This window comes from Thunnus thynnus, chromosome 6, assembly GCF_963924715.1.
Source record: "Thunnus thynnus chromosome 6, fThuThy2.1, whole genome shotgun sequence".
Lineage (NCBI taxonomy): Eukaryota > Metazoa > Chordata > Actinopteri > Scombriformes > Scombridae > Thunnus > Thunnus thynnus.
In genome coordinates, this window is record NC_089522.1 from 30,550,723 (window position 1) to 30,573,243 (window position 22,521).

General features: G+C 38.5%; 2 protein-coding genes across 2 annotated transcripts in view; one reads left to right on the forward strand and one right to left on the reverse strand.

Moving 5' to 3' along the window:
• Positions 1–390: 390 nt before the first annotated feature.
• Positions 391–5,851, reverse strand: npbwr2b (neuropeptides B/W receptor 2b). The gene has a single exon (XM_067593332.1). It carries the CDS (start codon positions 3,888–3,890, stop codon positions 2,874–2,876), a length of 1,017 nt encoding a protein of 338 aa, XP_067449433.1. The 5' UTR covers positions 3,891–5,851; the 3' UTR covers positions 391–2,873.
• Positions 5,852–7,950: 2,099 nt separating this feature from the next.
• rps21 (ribosomal protein S21) overlaps positions 7,951–22,521 on the forward strand; it is a 324,604-nt gene continuing 310,033 nt past the window's right edge. Inside the window, exon 1 of the mRNA XM_067593357.1 lies at positions 7,951–7,955. The gene's annotated coding sequence lies outside the window, so the exon portion shown is untranslated. The remainder of the gene's footprint in view (positions 7,956–22,521) is intronic.

Genomic DNA, 22,521 nt, shown 5'->3' on the forward strand with positions numbered 1-22,521 from the left:
ATTTACAGCTGGACATGGCAGAAGAATTTCTCTCGTTGCAGTCAGAGCCATACAGACAAAGCTTTATCACATGCTTGCTAAACTGCTGCTGCAAGCAATCTACAGCAGGAGGTGAGTTACACTGGCATCGGCACTGTAGTGTCATGACTTAAAACATTAAAATAGTACACTGTGTAACATTCAAAAACATTCAAAGAAGTCTGTTGTTACACTATAGGATTCAAGATACTGTTGAATTGTACAACACTGAGGACAGAAAACCTGTAACAGAAGATGAATACAGGATAAATGAGCACAAGAAGACTTTTTTGTAATCTTTTACACTCTATGATCCTTTTTTACAAACTTCTGTTTTTGGTCAATTCTCAGACTCAAAACTTTAACTCTAAAGAAAATTAAGAGGACATTTAAAAGGGGGAAATTAGCAGGAGTATAGGTTTTAGCATGTTTTCCGCTGAAATAATGATGTGTACAGGCTTCATACCGGCTTCCAAGAGATCATAAAAATCATGTTTTGTAAGAAGTAATGAAAGTGGTTAAGTGAGGTTAGAATTGTGCTGAAAAGGTTGTGGAAGCCACAGTTTGAAGCATTGTCACTTTATAATATCCCAAGGTAATGCTATGACAGGCAGCTGCTCACATTTACACCTTTCCTTGGAGTTTTAGAGGAAGGGCAGCAGCAATAAGAAAGGTGCCATCAATGTGGCAAAACCCAGCAAAAATAGTGAGATTTCCAGTCACATCTTACTAGAAAAGATGAAATGTTAATATGGTTTTATTCTTTTTCTGACTTGCGACCCCATTTGAGCTCCAGAAAGTATCATCTGAGATTTTTCAAACCGAGAATCTGAGCAAGAATGAGCAATAATAGCATGAATGGAACTCATTGCATGATAATGGCGGTGCATTTCAAACCTTTTTAACATTTTTTTTGTTCAAAACCAATTATACAAATACACATGAGTCTGCATAAAAAAAAAGTTTCAACTCCAAGGTTAGAGGTACCAAATCATAACTTTTCTCACATAATTATTTTATCTCTATGTATTATTTGTTTTACTTATATTCTTTTGAATGGCTGTGTAATACAACTTTCTACTTACACAGAGGTTTTGAATGGACCCAAATTTCTCTTTCTGCACAAACCATAGTGCCTTTAAATCTGATTTATAGACACCAGATAGAGATAAAGGATAAATACAGCAATATGAATCTCCATGAATTGTGGTGAGGAGTGACAGGGAAAATTCTACATAATCTTTATAAATGTTCATTTCACATACAGTGACACACAACTGAGCATTACAGCCTGTGTAAAGACATGTAACACCTTTTAAATGTTGTCTTTGCTTTAAGTCTGTAAATGGCTCTGGCTGCATATTTAGGTGACACCACCCTGTCGACAAAAGGGGGCGACAAAAGCTCACAAAAAAATAGAGACGTGGGATAGTAAACACAACATACATTATGGATAGCCCTCCTGTCCCATGCCTGTCTTTAATCAGGCCCACAGTACTGTTGTCAGGGTTGGTAAGGTTCTGTTTTTTTATTCCCAAAGTGGTACATATACATTCTGGAAAAAAAAAGAAGAAAATAGAAATGAAAGTAAAAAAATCTGTAGCAGAACTTCATTCTTCATTCAAACAGTGACATTATTTTCATGGTTCAGGTTTCTGTATGTAACTGCCCAAAAAAACAGAACCGTAATACTTCAGGTGATTTCACAAAATGTATGATTTGGCTCCTTTGGGATTACTTTGCTCAAAATACAACATCATTTAAAGGAAATTAAGTGTTTGCATACATGATCACACAAGTACTCCCACCAGTTTTAACCTTGGATTTTAAACAGTACTTTCTTGAGATGGATTTCTACAACTATTTCATGACCAGACAGCTGTATATCTCTAAAATACATCTTCTTACCCTCCAACCCTGACTAGTCTCACAATGTTGTTTTGATTGACAGCATGCAAATCAGTGACACTGTGCTGAACTTTATTTTCTCCACACAGCAGATGTTCCATCCCTCTGAGTTCGGACGGAGACAGTGAGGGTCATAGAGTGACCCATCCAGGCTCGCTGCCTCATAATGGGATTTTTCACCTGCATGAAAATGGTCTGACATTTTAATTGCAGTCTTAACCTGGAAAACAATCAGATTTCATGGCCAATTCTTCAGACATAATGAAGATGAGCAATTCCGCTGACTGTTATAACAAGCTTTTTTTTTATGTCATCATTGTTCTGTATGTGAACATTAATCATTCCGTATAGCAAGCGATATTGTCCACTTTTGTCAACTTCCAGTTCTTTCTCCCACTGCACTCTCAGAGACATAAAAAAGCTGCACTAGGCAACTTCTGTCTAACTACAAAACAGTCCGGCTGTGACAAAGAAAAGCATCCTACCTCTCGTAAATAAGAGACTTCAATTTGCTTCCACTCGCTCAGATTGACTTCTGCTGGCAGGAAATTTCCTCCGCCCACAGGAGATGATGAATTTAAACTAAAGGGTGATGCTCAAACAGCTCTGTTTGGGTTTTGAAGCTTTGTACTCTCTCCTGCCTTTGGTTTACTGCAGTAAAAAGCATTTATGGAGTGGTTTGTCACACTAAGAGTTTTACATGTTTTCTATACATCAAAGATACATTTGTTATCACTACCTCTTACTATTGTGTGCAAAACTATGTGCAAAGTTGCCTAGTGTAGCTTTAACAAACCAAACAATCAAATCTGCAACACATAAATTGAAAATTCAGATTTGGACCAAAAGTTTAAGTTAATCTTTCCAATTTTGTTTTCCACCATAGTCTGTCCTCACTCTGTAAGTCTCTGTGGAGACCTCTGCAGCAGGTTTCATGTGTCTTACATTCAGGCCGGCCTACATTCCAACATCTTCTTGAAAGCTTTCCTGAAGCTGTCATCCAGGAAAGCATAGAGGAACGGGTTGAGACAGGAGTTGGCGTAGCTCAGGCTGGTTATGAAGTAGGAGATCCCGATTAGCAGTGGCGTGGTCCTCAGGTCCGTCGTCAGGGCCACGATGGTGCTGAGGTGGAATGGCGTCCAGCAGAACAAGCAGACGGCCAAAACGATGAACACCATGATGGTCACTTTCTTCTTGGCTTTGTCCAGCGCCTTGGCGTTGCTGTTGAGACGCATGTTCCTCAGCTTGTAGAGCATCATGGTGTATAAGATACAGATGGTTGAAACTGGGATGGCAAAGCCCAGGATAAGTGTGTAGATCCGGCTAGCTTTAAACCACAAACTCTCAGGAGTGGGGAAGCTGAGCACACAGCTCTTCCTCCCATCGTTCGGGTTGACGTAGACACTGGCGAAAACAGTAAAAGGCATGACGATGAGGATAACGAGGATCCAGACGCATAATGAGATGATTTTGGCTGCTCGGTAGGTGCGGTAAGGCATGCGTTTGGACCTCACTGTGGCCAAGACGACCAGGTAGCGGTCAATGCTCATAACAGTCAGGAAATATATGCTGGAGAAGATGTTGTAGTGGTCAATGCTGAGGATGACTTTGCACAAAACTTCACCAAAAGGCCAGAATTGCAATAAATGTTCAGCTATGTTGATTGGCAACACCAAAGTGAACAAATCATCTGCGATGGCCAAGTTCAGTATGAACATATTAGTGACTGTTTTCATCTTGGGGGCTTTGAGGATCACATAGATGACAGCTGTATTGCCTGTCAATCCCACAGCACAGATTACAGAGTAGATGACAGGTAGAATAACGTAGAGGTCAGCAGAGAAGTAAAACTCAGAGGGAGGAGTGCAGTTCAGGTCTGTGTTGTTCCCTGACATGAGGGAGTAGAAGTCCACAGAGTCATTGCAGACCGGCAGCGCACCACCGGGGACAGACACATTCTCCATGTTTGAAGAGATGGGGATTAAAGTTGGCAAACTAAGAATCAGTGATCATTGTGAGACAAAAATCCACAAATTTCAGAGACATTATTGAGTTTAGAGAAACATGAATATCTTTGTCTTATTTTTTAAGACATTTTCTCTCACATGATACATCAGTCCTTCAGCACAAAACGTTTGCTATGCACAGTTCAGATCACTAGCAGACAACAGAGAAGAGACCAGTATTTAGAGAGCAAGTTCCCAATCTGAGGTTGAGGGACCAGCAGCATGTCACTGAGAGGGTAACAGCAAGTCCATTAGATATTTTGGGGTAAAAAATGTCACTGTTGTTTCAGTTTCTGGGATGTTAAGAAAACGAAATAACATTAAAAAAAAATTATGTAAACTGTTCCCATGCACTCTTACCTCTCCTGCCTACTGTACAGACAGTTACAGGATGATGTGAGGAAATAATAGGCATAAATAATAATCCTGTCAGATGGAGTTCCTCTGGAGAAAATCTCCTCCTCAGAGTCCACCCGTGGTAGAATATAGAGTGTAAAATATCTGTGTGAAGTCCTTCATGTGAAAACGCTCAAGACGCCCTGCTTCATCTTCTGCACGTTATATACGTAAATAAGCAGTCCACTGTCAGTTTTGTGCTATCAGAGTTGGTTTCCCTTTTCCAGTTATTCAAAAACAAAAACAACTTTGTTGATCTCCATTCGGATTAATTCCTTCTATTTTTCTCTATTAAGCCAGCATGAAAATCACATCCTTTCTGCCGATGTTGCGTTTGTCCCCACGTCTGCGTTTATCCTTCCTCTCCTCCTCTGATTCTCTCTTCTCCGACGCCGAGAATTTAAAGTGAGTCTTTAGAGAGTGAACGTGTCCATCATAAGGTTTACGATGTTCATTTATGGTTTCGGGTGGTGGAGTTACCTCTTGGTGCTTCCTGTGCGCTCTGGGGACTGTGCCAGGGTTTTACGCACGAGTGGCGCATCACGAAATCTGAAAAAAAAAAAAAAAAACAGTGAGATGTGGACGTCAATTAGTTGCCTTGCACACGTTGAAAACATCAATCGAGGTCCAGTAGAGTGTAGTACGATACACAACAGACGCCGCGTGTACTTCTAACAGCCTGAAATCGACGAAAGCCTCAGAGCTTGACACAAATGAAGCAAAGAAAAGAAAAAACTTGATCGTTGAACTTTTAACGGGTTTTTATATACATACCACAAACAAAACTTAACCTATTAAAGCAACATGAATCATAATTCCTCGCGTTTATTTCCAAATTAATGTAAATTAACCAGTTGTGTAGTGGCAAAAGTTACGTGATGAATATTAAGTATATGAAAAAAACCCAAAACAAAACAAACAAACAAAAAAACAGTCTCCTAATCTTAAAAGACCCTGTCCTCCTGTCATCATATGTATTCAGTATATTACCTCGTACCAAACGTAGGCTAAGAAAACTTACTGTTCACTGTATATCAGTCAATAACAAATCAATATGTACATTTTAATAAAAATATTTCACAGACATAAAAGTGCATTAAGTGAGTTCGGGCAGGTTTACCCTCCTCTGTCCCTGGTAAAGTCACTCTACTCCGGTCTTACATCTGCGGGAGTCTCTCTCTCTCTCTCTCTCTCTCTCTCTCTCTCTCTCTCTCTCTCTCTCTCTCTGCACTCCGCCGTTTGACGTCATCCCGAGATCCTCGTGTCAGTCTTTCCTACAGGTGGTCATGAAATCTGAAATACTTTTGCCTTCACCTGGTTAAGAAGGAGTATGTTTGTTAATGACCAGATTGTTTTGAGAATGTTTAACGTTTTTCATGCAATTCACACTACAGTTGGTGATGTATCAGTTTTTGGGTAATGGAAGAGATCTGTGTTTTGGACTTAAAGAGTTTGCATGTTTCAAGCTGTCTTGCAGCCCACTTGGCTCTGTGGCACAGAGTGTCCTCAAAGCTTTATGCTTTATGTTTTACTATGGCTTATTTATTTGTGTATTTGTATGGGATAGCATCGTTATGTCATCTCTACTCATTTTTTGCTGTTACCTTGTTATGTTGTTTTAATTTACTTTTGTTATTTTATTGTACAGCACTTTAATCAACTCTGGTTGTTTTTACATGTGCTTTATGAATAAACTTGACTTGATTTACTTGTGTTTTCTGTGTTTTTGGTCGTCTGTTTGCATTGCTTCCCTTCAGGCTTCCAGCCTGCTTTTCTCTCACTTTCCCAACTACAAAGCAAGTTCAACATAGCCAGGCTTTCTTTCAGTAAGCTGGCTCGACAAAACCTAAACTCGCAATCAGAGATAACTGGTATCACGACGGTGTTTTTGATATTTCTTTGTTAATCCTGGCTTTCTGCTTCAGGCTTTGTGCGCGTTCCCATAAAAAGGGGCGTTTGACGCGTCATTTGACTCTTTGTCTGCACGAAATGGATAGATCGCGTGCCGCCTACTTTAGTCAAGAAGAACAAGTGACTATAATGGAGGGTTATGAGCAATATAAAACAATTATCACAGCAAAAAGCAACACAGTTGCTGCAAATAAGGCCTCACTTTAGTTGAATATTATCTGTGATAAATACCAATAGACTTTCAATTTTCTCTCTTTTTTTCTTCAAAGTATTGTCTTCATTAGTGGTTAGTTTTTTTATTAGTTTCTTTTTACAATTTGAAATACAATTTGATATATTTCAACAAAATCCCATCCCACAAGTAACCCTAATCTATTGCACCATTACAAACTTACAATATGACATATCAAAACAATGGTAAGTATAATTAAAGACTAATCGATTTTCTAATTGGTGTTCTAATAACTGTGGTACCAGCAGTGTTAAAAGGACTTGAAAACAAATCAGGACCAAGCATAAAAACATCCTCCAAAGTGGTATGTAATTGCTGTGCCTTCATCATTCTTTCGGTGTTCGGATGATATGCTGTGTAAAATGTAAAAAGTGTTAATATTACCTGAAGCAAACTGGGAAAAAAATGAGAAAAGGAAGACTGGAGGGGGGCCAGCTCCACCAGAGTTTCAGAGGAGCTAGCCCTCTCTAACAATGAAGGTCGAACAATAATGGAGGGGATTAAAGGGGGTGTCACTGGCAGCTCCCAGCAACATTTGTTTGTCCTGGGTATGTATAAGTGGTTTGGTGGTTAAGAACTAAATGCATATTTGTCCAGGCCATCAGGTGTGAAAAGTCATTATCTAAATTACAGTCGATGGAGATACTATGGTTTTGCCGGAGCCGCCAGCACACATCCTTGTTGACCCCCAACAATTCGTGCAATTAAGGAATCACAAGTCTGGGTGTTCGGGTGTTTCACTTGGTGTCCCCCAAGGGTCAGTCTTGGGTCCACTTCTTTTCACCATTTACCTCCTCCTCATAGTTACTCTCCTCCATCACCATGGGATCCATTTTCACTGTTATGCCGATGACACACAGGTCTACATCTCCTCCAAACCCACCACTGCCAACATTAAAAAAGAACTAGAAATCAAAAAGCTCAAATTGGAAATTGAGCAACTAGAGAAGGTATTGCAGTAAATGGTATTTAGAATTTTATTGGTTAAGCATGATTGACATTGTATACTTATGACTCTTTTTCTCTATTCCCAGCAAAGGCAGAACAACTCAATTAAAATGTGAAACACATCCTGTGATTGGTGTATTCTTTTTTTCAAGGTTCAACCTGTCAACTTAATAAATTGTGCAAAGTTTAATGTGTAGCACTATTAAAAAGCGTTAGTGTACCTGCATGCTATGTGCCAACAATCACCTTACAAAAATGAGTACCAAGTAGTTTACCTGAACATTGATACTATGAAAGGACTTTCTTTTAAAAGGACTTTCCCTAAGGCTCCACTGATGGGAACCCTAGGGGATCCTATGAAGGAATTAGATTTCTACATCATATTTCACATGCAAGTATGCGTCATACTGATTATTAATATAGTGAACTATTAATGTATGTTACCTGCGATTTTATAGAAGGCTTCTTTTATAGCCATTGTGGGCAAATGGCCAGGGAACACTACAAACATATAGTATAGAATAGTGCGGCATACAGTATTCTTGCTCAGATTTTCTGCATCACCAACTGAACACATGTAGGTTACCGTGGCAAAAAAACGCATTGATATGCACACAGTTTGTGCTACTGTGAGTGCGTGGCTTCTTTTTGTGGAGTTACTCACATATGGTTCCAGCAGTTTGCATAAATAACGTAATCCCTCAGCTGAGAATCTGTAGCGTTCACAGAGAATGACGTCAGGAAAAGATAGCGGATCACTCTTGTCTCTAAATGCTCTCTCCCTTCGAAGAGAACCTTGCACAATAATTGCACCAAGGTCCACAGGTGATGCCATTTTCAAAAGAGGTGGTTAGTGAAGGGGCGACACTTTTTATAGCCGATTAAAGCCAAAACTCGAAACATAACCTGCTCCGGACCAGGCTAAGTTTGCCGCATCAGTCACCATGGTGATCTAGCTAGGTTAAAAGAGAGCCACCTTCTTGACATTGAAAACCCTGGTTTTAGGCTCAACATACCTCGCAAACCCACTAATCTCGCTTCGTAGTACACCCCTCTGCTCTCTATCAGTCTTGTTAGCCCTGATCCCGATGTCTTCCACAGCCAATCAGTTGTTGTGTCTTGCCATCTGTTCCATGTTTCATTAGTTCAGTTTGTACTTAGGTCCTTGTTTTCAGTTCAGTCTTGTTGGATCCTTTGTTCAGTCTGCTCTGTTTATTCTGTTCTACTCTGCCTAGTTCTGATTTGTTATGCCTGCACACTTGAATCTTTATTAAAAAGATACATTCTTCATTTCATACTGGCTACTGCGTCCTGCATTAGGGCCCATCCCCTGCTACTCCCATGACAGCATTGTGCATTTCATAGTGTTATGTTCTTATAGTGTTTTCACTCTGTTTAATCCAGCTATTATTATGACTTTGCTGCTCCCCTCAGCTCTACCAAGTCTTTTAGCAATTTTACTGTCCACAACTTATTGTTTAGGTTCACTCTCATCACTCTCTCTTTTTTTAATTTGCCACAGCAAGTAGCTATTTCAGTGAAAAAGCTCTGACAGACCCACTGCGTCCTACCTGCCCAGTACCAAACAGCAGGCAGACAAAGTTAATGACCAGCTGGTGAACATAGTTGAGCATTTAGCTGTTAAAGAACCAGTGAGTGATAATGTTGCTCTGCATCTTTTGGACATGTAAATGAGCAACTGTTTGCTAACACATTCATATCGACTTTAAAAGGTATAGATATGTCAATGTTGTGTTTGCAACTTGCTCACACTACCCCAAATGGCAAAACAAGCAGTTAGGTTTAAAGTAATAATTCATGTCCTTAAAATACTCAACTCTGAGCTATATTATGTAATTTATTATATCAAATTAAAAGGTAAACTCCAGCTATTTAGTGCTTGAACTTCTTTGAATTTGAGGGATTCACGAGACACAGGTAAAAAAATAGTGGTCAAAATCAAAGCAGCATGACTTCTCTCTTGGAGTCTCAATTAAAAAAGGTCAAGCTCCAAAAACACTGGATCTTACGATTCCCCCAGTTTGTAATACAGGGTTTCTGTTACAAATTTCAAGTCTCAAACCTGTTTTTTTTTTTAACTTTGAAAGCTCCCTCTAGAGCCACAAAAGACATTATACAACTGCTTTCACAGGCTGAATACTCCTCCTGATGAGTAAACTGAACTACTTCTGCTTGGATGTCATGTTTGTTATACAACATGATTATAATAAAGTCCTGGAATGAGAAAATTTGATTTTAAAAAAGCTGCTGGTTTGTGTTTCTCACAAGCATTAAGATTTTAATCACACATTTTGATTTCAACGGCTGAGTACATTCAGTGATGGGAGGATCGGATACAATTGAGGAAAGTCAGCCAGCCTGCCTGCCTGGGGTGAGACATATTGATGTCCTCTGAAACACTTTCCAAATTTCTAAACCTCTATGATGTGAAAACACAAGTCTAAGATGTCCAGAAAGTTTTAGGCTTTGTCGTTCTTTTCCGGTGTGAAAGACAGCCAGAATGTTTGTCTGGAAGACACCAGCAAACCATCTGTCACACACCAAATGTAAAATTGCCTTCCTGACAGCTCCATCACACAGTGTGCTTTTCTTATTCTTTGGTTTCCAACACTTGTTTTCCTCCCCTTTCATTTTTCTTCACAGCAGACGACAGCCTGAAAATATGGGATTGTGGAATTGATGCTTCAGCTCCCTTTGAGCTGAACACCCTCCTCTCATCTTCTCTCTTCAGTTAAAATTCTTTCTAAGTATTGTCTCATGTCTCACTTAATTCCTGTTTTTTGTCTCTTTGTGTCGATGTCTAAAGGAGATCTTGTCATATTTTAAATTGCCCAGAAGCTGTGCATGTCGGATTAGCTCACTTTAAGAATTTCAAACCAAAAAAAAACTTAAAACAACAACTTCATCCACTTTTCTTACTCTACATGATATTTTTCTCATGATGAGTCAAAATACTCTGCACTGGGCTGTGACTACTTATGTGTGTGCAGCGTATGCATTTGTGTGTTTCAGGGTAGTTTTCTTTGTTTCAACATCTCTAAAAATACCCAAATCTAGTTTCATACTCCTCAAATGAAAGTTTTTCTACACCTTTAAGGGCTCAGTAAAGGGCTCATAGTCAAAACATGTGGGTTAAAAGCTTGTGTTACATCCGTAACAGGCAGGCAATCAACTCACACAAAGGGGCACTAGAAGGATGGCAGACTATCCAAAAAGGCAGGCAGGGTCAACAGTATGTGTATACACTACTCATTTGTTTGTGTCATACATCTGAGGGAACTAATTGCTGCCTGTGCAGCTGCATAACTGATGCCTATGTGCTCCATGGAAGTCATACTGTGTGTTCACACACAACGCAAAGTAAATCTTAGATGCGGTGTAATTGCATACACAGTCTGGCTCTTTGTCCCCTAGACTTTTCCCCCGTTTGTTGAACTGGACTGAGTGGGAGTAGGACAGATTAGAGAGGATGCAGATTATATTTAAGGACCACTTGAGATACTGTTGAGATACTATGACTCATAGTAATGAAGTGCAGAAGTGAACTGAAACTCAGAGCAACAGTTGTCTTTCAGTCCAGTTAATGCTACATGCAGCCTTAATATGCAGGCCACTCCGCATGACAGATTTATTGGTCTGTGACATAAATGCTATGTTGACAGCAATTTATGTTTCTAGTCTGTTTGGTAAAGGTTCCTAGGTTGGCGATGTAATGCTTAAGTTTCTTCAGTGTGACTTGTGCACTTATTCCAGATATCTTTATGTAATTCCCAGCGAGTTTAATGAGCGACGGTTTATGTATGAAGAGGATTGTACATGATTATATTGTAGACTTGTCTTTTACTCATGGATGAAGTTCTGTTTTTGATTTGTCCTCAGCCTGCTCTTCCCTCCACACCTGCCCTGCATTCAGTCTCATTAGCCCCACCCTGCTTCCTGTGTCCAGCCAATCAGCTCCCAGCCTCTCCTTGTGTCTTGCCACCTGTTCCTTGTTGTTTCATTAGTTCAGTTTGTATTGTAGTCCTGGTTTTGAGTTCAGTTTCGTTTTGTTCAGTCTGCTGTTTGTTCTGCGCTGTTCAGTTCAGCTACCTGCATCCTGCATTTGCATCTATCTTTTGCTACTCCCAAGTGCAAAACTTCAGCAAAAATTTTGCACTTGTAGCTTACTTCACACAAAAAAGCACGCTGACACCATGACAAGTTCTGGCTTTTATTTCACTCATTTTGGTAATTATTTCTATTGGTTATAATAATGTAATATCTAAGACTGATTCTTTTGATTTTTTAATATTTCACACATACCATAGATTTGTACATAAACAAATTGACCTTTTAAACACTTCCTCAGTTTAAAGGTGTGTTCCCTGATTTTGTTTTGACATCTAATAGCACCTGCCAAACACCAGCATCTGAAACTTGAGTTTTAAAACTCAAACAGCACGCTGGGAGTGAATTTAATCGTGCTTTCACAAAATCAGGCCATTTATCTTGAAACATATTTTCTAAAGCACTATTTTGGCTGTGAAAACGAGGGTGGATGATCAAGTTATTACACAATATACCCAACTTCCTGAATCACATCACCTCTGCTATTGTATGCAGTATAACTGATACAATGATTATCTACATGTTGCAAAAAAACAAACAAAAATCCTGATTTCTGATTGAATCCTCGATTATTTTCTCTCCAACTCTTGGCTCATTGGCCTTTGGGTTTATGAATCCTTCTTTTGACCATCCTCTTCCCTTTTTAATACTATTCTCCCATTAACTGTAGATCATCACTTTCATCTGGATTCATGGAAAGGGCAGTCAGTCCCACATTTCCCATGCTTGGTATAAAAACACATCTTCCTTAGTCTTCCTTTTGCCACATTTTCCCCACTCTTCACCTCCTGTAACCTGCTTGCCATCCTCACTTTGATCCCTCACCTCATGATATTTACACTGTTCTTTCAATAACACCTCTGCTTCAAGCTCAACAGTTCTTATTTTTCTTTACTCTGAACCTGTCACTCACTTGTGTTCTGTTATTTTTTCACTGCCGTCCAACAATCCTGACTGTAGAAATTCTCTTCATCAGAAAAACGATGGCATTGGCTGTTTGCACAGAAGCCCTGAAACTATTATTTTTTCCCTAGAAATAAATCTCTTGCATTCATGTGAATATCAGCTGTCTAGTCTATAAAAAATGTAGCAGTGCTTATTTATAGAGGACCTACTATGCTCATTTCCAGCTCTAAATTTTTATTTTTGGACTCCACTAGAGTAGCTCTGCATGATTCAAAGTTCAAAAAACTCCTTATTTATCTTATTCGGGCTCTTTATGCAGCCCCTCAATATACACAGTTTCTTTAACACTCCGTTTTGGCTCCTGTCTCTTTAAGGCCCCCCTCTGGATGAGCCCACTCTGTTCTGATTGGCCAGATTTACGTATCAGAGTTGTGTAACTTTACCGTCATTGCAAACCAAACATTTCCTGCTTTACTGCTTCAAATTAAAAGCTTTTAAATGACTAACTAATGGGAGACTTTTATTGTGAAGAATTTACAGGGAGTAAAAACATGTTCCTCACTGACTTAGCAGAGCTTTGTTAGCGGCGCTAAAAATCGGTCAAAACAACAACATATGGAGCTATTTGGAGCTATTTGTTCAGCGGATCAGTAAGAAATAATGCAGGGACGACCAGTACAAGCAGAAACAGCCACAGTGAGAAGTTTTATGAAGAGCTGAAGACAACCAGCACACCTCAAAACAGGTAAACTACTTATTTTACTTTGCTGTGCTGTGTAATGGCATCGTGGCTTGGCGTATATACTCTCGGAGCAGAGCAGCGAACTTGCACGCTGTGCACATAGCAGATGTCCATATAAGGAAATCCGTCACGAACTGATGTCAGCTCGGGCTGAAAGTAGAAAAAACCGTTGGAAACCAAACGTTCAGAGCAGTCTGAAGCTGCTGCTTTCTGCTCACAGGGATTACTGCTACATACGTTTACATCGTTATTTGACACGTCGGCCACTTTTAACATCCGACATTGTGACAATATATATATGTCTTAAAATAAGGAAAAGCATAATACGTCCCCTTTGAAAAAACAGCTGTTTGAATTCAGGGGTAAAAAAAAAAACAAGTGGCATTGCACAAGTCTAAGGGAGGATGTCAGGGTGGAATGATGGGAGTACAAAGCAGAGACAGGGGTCATGTCCTGCCCCTGGAAAATGAGAATTATCTTTCCCTGACCTTAAGTTTTAGCTGCCTAAACTTGAAATAAAGTGTTACTAAAACGATATTGTGAATGGAGCTGGGAGGTTGGCACCAAAATGACAACTCAAACAGACTTAATGTGTTGAGGAGGGTGAATAGTTGCAGATTAAAGAGTAAGTAACTAACATTTCTAGGCTATGGCAACAAGCTGCAGCTGAGAGCGGTAATACTGCTTTCATGTCATACGGTTTAATTACAAGCTGTGGAGTGGGAAACGTTCAAAAGAAGCTGTACTTCTGGTTTCTCTTGTCAACCCTAAATCCCTAATGAACATGACATAAAAAATACTCAATGAAGGCTAATTGTATGACTACAAGGCTAGCAACACTCACAAGTTGGAATAATGGGAAGTTTTCCTATTCTTCCCATTCTGCTAATAATGAGTAAATGCAGCATAAGAGCAAGTGGCTTAGCTGCAAGCTGCATTTATTGATTTGTGGTCACCAGTGAGCAAAAAATCATTAAAACAAGGTGACAGAAATGTAACAGGCCCCATGTGTGAGGCCTGAAGGGGGAAATAATGAGACGGGCAACAGGTAGTGTGTTTCCTTCTCTCACTTCTGCCAGTCTTTATTTATACACATTTAATTGCACTTAAACTCCAACTGAAATTTTCTCTCCACAGACTCAAACAATATAAATTCAAGTTCAATTTCACATACAGAACTACAAACAGTCATGTGTGCTGTTATTCATTTAATACATCTCCAAACTTATTTGATCTGCTGCTTAGAGCTTTAGTAGATGCACTACTAAACATAGCACAAAAAGTAAGGAAATTTGTGTTTGGTAGATTATTTCTTTGTTGTAACAATGCTTCTTGGCAATAAATCTCATACAGATAGCAACAGCAAAATAAACTGTTTGGCATTGGCAGAGAAGATTTGGCATATTTTTCCTGGGTGCAACCCACATACTCAGCTCTGCTGCTCATCCCACAAATGCATGTTCCTTACAAATGTGGCACCATTTAAAAGGGAAATAAACAGGCTTTCCAATGGTATAAGATTTGATGCTAACAATATATTAATACAACGATAAATTAAATAGAAAAATGGCCAAGCTAGCACAGTTAGCGTTACACTATTTAACTTAAAACAATTAATAAATGAGTACACAAAACAGTCTTTATGACTGCATAATAACTTTAGCATAATAGCATTACCAAAGAAACAACATGACAAGGGAGCCTTGAGTTAAGACTTGTTCAGTATGCCTACATTTCCTCTTAGGGTTTTTGAAACACCACTACCCCATTTTTTAGCAACATATGGAGGGATAATTTAGAATCTCTTAATACTCCTTTAAATTAGGAGACACACATATGACACGAGTCCACTTAAAGTGTGTTTGACTGGTGTTGGACCCATTAATATGAGACAGCTGTAGCAGGTTAATCTCACTGTTAGCAGAAACTCCAATCTGCAGTGTAGTTCATACACTTTACTAATAAATGACAGAATTACACTGAATTGTAAATACTTACCAGATATGAGTTTCAATAATTCATCCAGTTTCAATTTCACATCTCTAACTCCAACCCACATCTTTTTCTTTTCTGTCAGTATGTCAGTGTTGTATTGTATTGTCAGTATCATGAAATAAAGTATCATGCACGATAGAAACACTAGTTCACCAAAGCCAGGCAGCATCTGATTCGCCACTACAACAAAATTACAGCTGCAAATCCAATCAGGGCCCAAGTCAGCTATGAGATATGAAAATACTACCATGTAAATATGACAAAATCTAAAAATATAACTAGGAAAGAAAGCTAATAACAATAACAAGTAAAAATGAATGCGTAAACGCTGTTATTCAGATCTTTTATAACATTTAGTGTTACCGTTTTTGCCTTGTGGTGCTTTGCTTTGGCAGACATTTCAATGCTGTTGTTGGCCTCAAAGTATCCATCCATTCAATTTTATATCCCCGCTTAATCTGTTCAGGGTCACAGGAGAGCTAGAGACTACGGCAGCAGGCAGCATACAAACACATTCACACCTATAAGCAATTTAGACTTTCCACTTCATCTAACCTGAATGTCTTTTGGGGTGTGGGAGGAAACCAATGTACCTGGACAAAAGCCATGCAGACACAGGGAGTCTACAAACGCCAAACAGAAAGAACCCCATCCGGCTCAGAGTGTTGTTGCTTTAGTTTGTTTATGCACATGATATAGGAGCAGCTCGATTTATGGTTGAACATGTATCCTTCTGCAGTTGGTAGAAGGATACATATGAAAGTGGTCTGCCAAAGTGAAATATGTGTGTCAAAGGTGGAGACAGTTCAAATACTAAAAGGTGTTGGTATCAGCCTTAAAAGCCCTGTCAACAAGAACTGATGGATGGACTTTACTGCAACATTGACCTGCTGTGTGTATGTGTGCATGTGAAGGGGGTAGAGTAAGAGTACGTCACACTAATCGTTTTCTCAGTGCTGCTTTTACTCCTTTAGTTCAGCAACCAGTTTCCCTATGACAGCAGATTGTGAAGGTGAGAATATTACTGACTATTAAGGGATGAGTTCACACATATCTTTTTTTTTTTTTTTAAAGAATGTTTTCATTATCATTTTCCAATTAATATGCATGCCTTTTCATGTATTTTTAAAAATCAGAATTTGTCAAACAAAACAAAAACCCTTCTCTACCGCACCGCATCCCTCACATTCTTCCTACTTTTCTCTTTTTATATACATGAATATATATATAAACAACAAATGTATATACATTTCAAGAGGACTGTCAAAAACATTGCCATGTAAAAAAAAAAAATCACAACAAAAATATACATAAAAATGGAGAAAAAAAACAGATAGCAAAGCCATTTCACCCATTTTATATAGTTAATATGTCTGGTAAGGCGTACCATTAGATTTACATTAAAATATGACGCATCACTTTTTCATTAGGAGATTCCCGACATCACCATATCTTAAGACTGAATGGTTTCCAGATTTCCTCATAAACACTTAGTTTACCTCTCAAAGTGTGTGTTATTTTTTCCAGTCCCATGCAATGTGCAATATTTTAAATTTCCCGCTTTTTTTCCATTTCATAGCAATGACTAGCTATAAATGTATACTCATTTGCTCTCAAAATAAGATCCTGTGGGTATACGTGAAATAAAAATACCTTAAGTTCTAAAAGAATACTTACTACAAATCTGATTTTTGAGATCATATACCTGCATCTTTCTTCCTCTTCTTCCATACAAGGTAAATTACATTTACTCCAATTACCAGTCAGTTTAAGAATCGATTTTAAGATTTAATGATTACCTTTAAAGCATTTCCTGGCTTAGCGCCCAGCTAGATTGCGGAGTAATTACTCCCCTACAACCTGGAGCACAGCATCAGATCATTAGGCAGGGACTGAAGGTGACCAGGGTTTTACAGCCAAAGCCGCTCCATATTTTGATTCTGGCAGCAGACTGTTGTTTCATCTCATTTACTGTAATCTCTCTTTATTGTTGCTATAATAAAAGCTTAAAAATATATATATATAATTATATTAAAAAATGCCAACCACTATCCTCTGTACCAAGAAAGAATGTTCAGAATCCGGTTTCTCAAAACCGGTTTAAGGCCATATCCAGGTCTCTGAAACCACGATAGGGTGGTTACATGCGCAAAACATCACCGGGGGTTTAGGAAAATCCTGACTAATATTGATAAGTCTGGCTAATTTAAGTGAGAGATCCGTTTCATTACTGTGGCTTATAGGATTCCCTGCCCAGTAACCAAGGTAATTTATACTGCTGAACTAGCCTGATCCAGGCTAACTGCCAAGCTTTAGCTTAGCTGTGTGTCAAAGAATTTCTGACAGTTCTGTCAAGTGTCTTTTTGTGTTTGCACCACTTATGTCATGTCCATGTTCGGAAACGTAAGTTCAGACCTTTTTTTTAACAATGTGATCAAGCATGATTTTACATGTTTACTTTAGTTCCAAAGGTCGTATTAATTAAAATTAACAAGTTATGAAAATCATGTCTTACGTCTTTAAGTGTCTCGAAAAGCCGCCTTATTTCATTTCCAATCCACATTCCGCAAAGACCCACCCTGCTCTGCCTCTGATTGGCTAGTACTCATTGCCTTTGGTGGTTAGATTGGTTAGTTTGGTTTGGTTTAGGCATTGGTTAGGGTTAGGGTAAAAAATCAGGGTCAGAGTCAATCAGAGGCAGAGTAGGGGAGGGTCTTCTCAGAATGTGGGTGGGAAATAAAATACAAACCAAAAGACAATAGGTTAATTGACATAGTCCTAAGCCATAAAACAGTGCTTCTACATACAAGTTACAACCAGCACTCAGATCCTACACAGAGCGTTTACACCACCAGTCCCAAAGGTCTTCAGAGACAGAGGTAATCCATTGGGCTTCCCTGATGAGTATCTGTGGTAGAGGCACAGGTTCAGTAGGTCCAGCATAGTTTACCTACGTAGTCTGCTGGAACCACACATAAGGAAGCACACTCACCATAGCCGAACCTTAACCACTGTTCAGTCTGTCTGAATAACTCTGCATTTCTCTGCATGTGGGACAGTCTTGTACAGTGTTGGTGATGTAGAGGGAAGGTCTTGCACAGGCAACTGTATGCTAGGAAACACAGTGAATCAATGAGGCGTGTTATTAAAATATTATTACATATTAAAATCTAAAATAAATGTAAAGTAGCCTACAGGCTGACATGCTTCTGTGTTTACTTAATCCTCTCCTTCAGGCTTTGCCAATGTTATAGGCACCATGGACTACACCCATGTGCGTATCCAGGCCCCATCTAGATGTGTGGAGGCAGACTATGTCATTCGGAAATCCCTCCATAGCCTCAATGTACAGCTGTCCATATACTGGCAGGCAGAATAGTAATAATTAGATCTGGATGAAAATGGCACATCTATGATAATAGATCAAATTAGTGTTGCTGTCAGCACTTCTATGGATGTAAATGCTGTTACTCTGGCAGTTGTTCATAGAAATGTCCATTTCAATGTCAGCCTTACACAAAGAAGCAACTGTACTGTACAATTAGTGTCTCACACTATCTTTTTAGCACAAATCAATGAATTAAACAAGTTAAAAAAAAAAGATAACAAATCAGGTATTTCCTTTCCTAACCAAATAAGTTATAGCACTAACATGTAGCCGCAGAGGGCCTATGAAAAACCAAATGTTTTTTCACAAGGCAAGAGAATGTTGTGACTACCCAGAGGTTTTTACTTTTTAAGTAAAATATAAATTGTATAGTCATAGATTTTGGAATTTGGAGGAAGGTGTAGATGTCATTTTAAGGAATTTAAAGTGGTAGTTCTACATTTTTCTGGAAAACCGTATCAGGGACACATTATTGTTTGTTTGTTTTTATAATTCTTAACACATATGTGAAGGGGATCTTTAATCTGCTTGAATCATAAGAATCTCATGTATATTTAACCAACACTTTTATTCTGCAGGTGTGTTTAATGGAGTCCTGCTTGGGGACAGAGGTTATCCCATGTCATACTTACTGACACCCTACCCAGAACCAGAAACAGAAGCAGAGAGGGTCTTCAACCATGCTCTCACAAAAACCAGGGCACACACAGAGATGGTTTTTGGCAACAGAACTCTAGGTTTCAGTGCCTAAAAAGCCTCAGGGTTACTCGTGACTGGGCCTGTGCCATCACCATCGCCTGAGCAGTCTTGCACAACATTGCCACTCTACACCGTGAGAGACTGCCCAGAATGTTGCTGGAAGAGCAATGGGAAGAAACTGATCTAGCCCTTCAAGAATCCATGGATTGAAGAACTGTGAGGGACCTTTTTATAAAAATACCTATTTCAAAAAGCACTGACACTATGAATAATCAAAGTAATAAAATACAATGCACACAATTTAAGAAAAGCACCATAAGAAAAAAATGTAGTGGAATAAATCACTTCTTACAGCATGTACATTATTTGTAGCTCTTCTATTTCCATGTTAAATGTAGTTGAATAGCAGAAATAAATGGGAATAATGAAGTAAAGTACCTCATATTACAGTATTTGAATCATTTAGTCATCTAGTTGTTTCCACCACTGCCCCAGAAATGTATCTATCATACGTCTTTTCATATCTCAAACGAAAAATGTATAAACTTGATGTAGATCCTCAATTTTAAAAGAGATACTGAATGTTTTTTTTTTTTCAGCTGTGACATCAAACCATCGGACCGTTCAGGCTGGTTTGTTGCTGGTGTGCTTCAACGACACCTAGATAACATCTCTGACAGCATAATCCATCCAAAGAGACCATTCTGGTCTTCATAATAACTCCTCCTTAATCCGAGAGCACACAGGGAGATGTAAGAAACATAAACATTTTGACACAGGCCCAGGGATGGGCCAGTGATGATGAGCCAGACTCCAGTATGTTTGTGTCAGCAGCAGAAGCCACAGCAACAGCTTCGCCTTTGTCCGGTCTGATTCATACATGACCAGAAAAAGCCCAATATAACTATACTGTAAATGGCCGGTAAAAGCCTAATAAAACAATAAATTCCGAGTAAAAGCCTAATGAAACAATATTTGTTTATTAGATCACAGAACAAACAAAAAAAAAATGAGGCATGGATACGGTTGCTAAACAATCACAGTGATCATTCCAAACAAACCATCGTCATTGGTACCGGAAACATCTGTGTGTTGCCGGGTATTTGGATCTAACAGTCAGTAGATCATCATATTTGGAAAGCTTAGCAATAACAGAATGAAGTCTGGACAGATGCTCTTATTTAGCAATGATCATCATAAATGCTATGAGACTAGAGTCACGTTTCTTTTGGCTTCCAAATCAAAGAATCAAAATGTCTAACCTTGTAGAATGATACATTGCCAAAGTTTGAATAAATAAGTCCATTTACTTGTAGTTGACCATTCAGCAAGCCCTGAACTTCTTAGTGACTGTTGCTACTCCTCTCAAGCTTTGAATTCCAGCAAAGCAAGTGTAGAGTTCACAACAATAACAGTGGCTGATCAGCCCACATTAAGAAAAAAAAAAAAATCTAATTTTTGACAGAAGTACACAAAGCAGACTTCTTTATAAGTAAAAATGGGTAAGTTGAAAATTGTAATCAATTACTAATTACACATTACTCTTATTTTCTTGTAATTATATTAATTTACTCATTACTCAGCAGTAAAAGTAACACATTACATTAGTCATTACTTTACTTTCGTTACTCAGCCGTCAGCTATGTCAAGTTGCCTTTAAACAACTCAAAATCCTCCGCACCCAAACACTTTGTCTTTTTTACAGTATTCTAATACGTATCAGTATAATGTATTACTACCCAACACTGGTAGCCATCCATCACATTTTTAAAAAAATGTTTCTATTCTGCCTTCCTGTAAAAAAGAATATCTGAACTAAACTCAATCAGCTGGCTTTCTGATGTTTGTCTGACGTGGTTGAAAATGAGATCCGTGCAAAACAGTCATTACTGTGTATATGATGGCCACATTCATGAAGTGCTTACTCATTGTTGTTATGATACAATAAAGGCTAAAGCTTAAAGTTCCAGGCAAAAGGTCACCATCCTCACCAGTTAATGGTCCATGTAGAAGAACTTCATTCATCCAACCAATTTCTAATCCACTTATCTCATTCTGTTTTGCAGGGACAGATGTCTAACCCAGCATGCATTACGCAGGAGAGATAAAGTACATTGTGTGCAGGTCACCAGTCACTCAGCTAACACATATATAGATAGATACATTCACACTCCTACATACAGACACCTTATATTTTCCAGGTCACCTGACAATGCAGGTCTTTGGGCTGTGGGAGGAAACTCCCACAAACAGGACACAGAGGTGACAAAGCTGTCTATTGAGCCACTGTATATTACATTATATATTTAGTTATGTAATAACTATAGTCTATTCTGCATCACAGTAAATTAGTATCCTTTTCAGCTTTATTTTATGTTTTCCCCCCTTTGAATTCTGGGCTGAGAATTATGTAAGCTTTGGTGGAAGTTAATTAATGAGGACTATGATAGTATGTTCTGGGCAAGCCTCTCAGCATGAAGATCCACTCACACATGAAGAATCCCCAAGAGAAAATGCAAGAAAAAAATCTCAGACATAAGGATGTAAAGAAGCATTTAATGGGTGGCATCAATTTAATTTAATGAATCAAAATTTTATCCACAGTCTCACTCTGGATAAAATTGTTACTGTTACATTTACAGTAAATGATATATTGATGATGATGATGATGATGGTATTAATAATAATAATAATTTTCTCTCGACATAACAAGGAAATGTTGTTAATGTATTTGGCAAGTTAGTGAAATGTTCAGAGACAGTGTAGTTTCTTCACCAAAATATCTGATCTTGCAGTACAGTATCTGTTAGAAGAAACTATGACATTACTCAACTTTTTAAAATTATTTATATATATATATATATATATATATATATATATATATATATATATATATATATATATATATATTTTATTATTAACATTTAAGCGATTTTGCTTTTGTTGTCTAAACCTAACCACACGTGGGACCCATGACACTTGCTCAGAGTCATCATCTTTATCCTATGATGAAACATTTCTATCCTGATGGGAGCGGTCTCTTCTAAGATGAAAATGCCCCAATCACAGGGCATGAGGTGCCACTGAATGGTTTGATGAGTATGAAAATGACTCGTATGCTACGGCCTTTACAGTCACCAGATCTCAACCCAATTTAACATCTATGGGAAATTTTGGACTGATGTGTTAGACAGCGCTCTCCATCACCATCATCAAAACACAAATTGAGGGAATATCTTTTTGA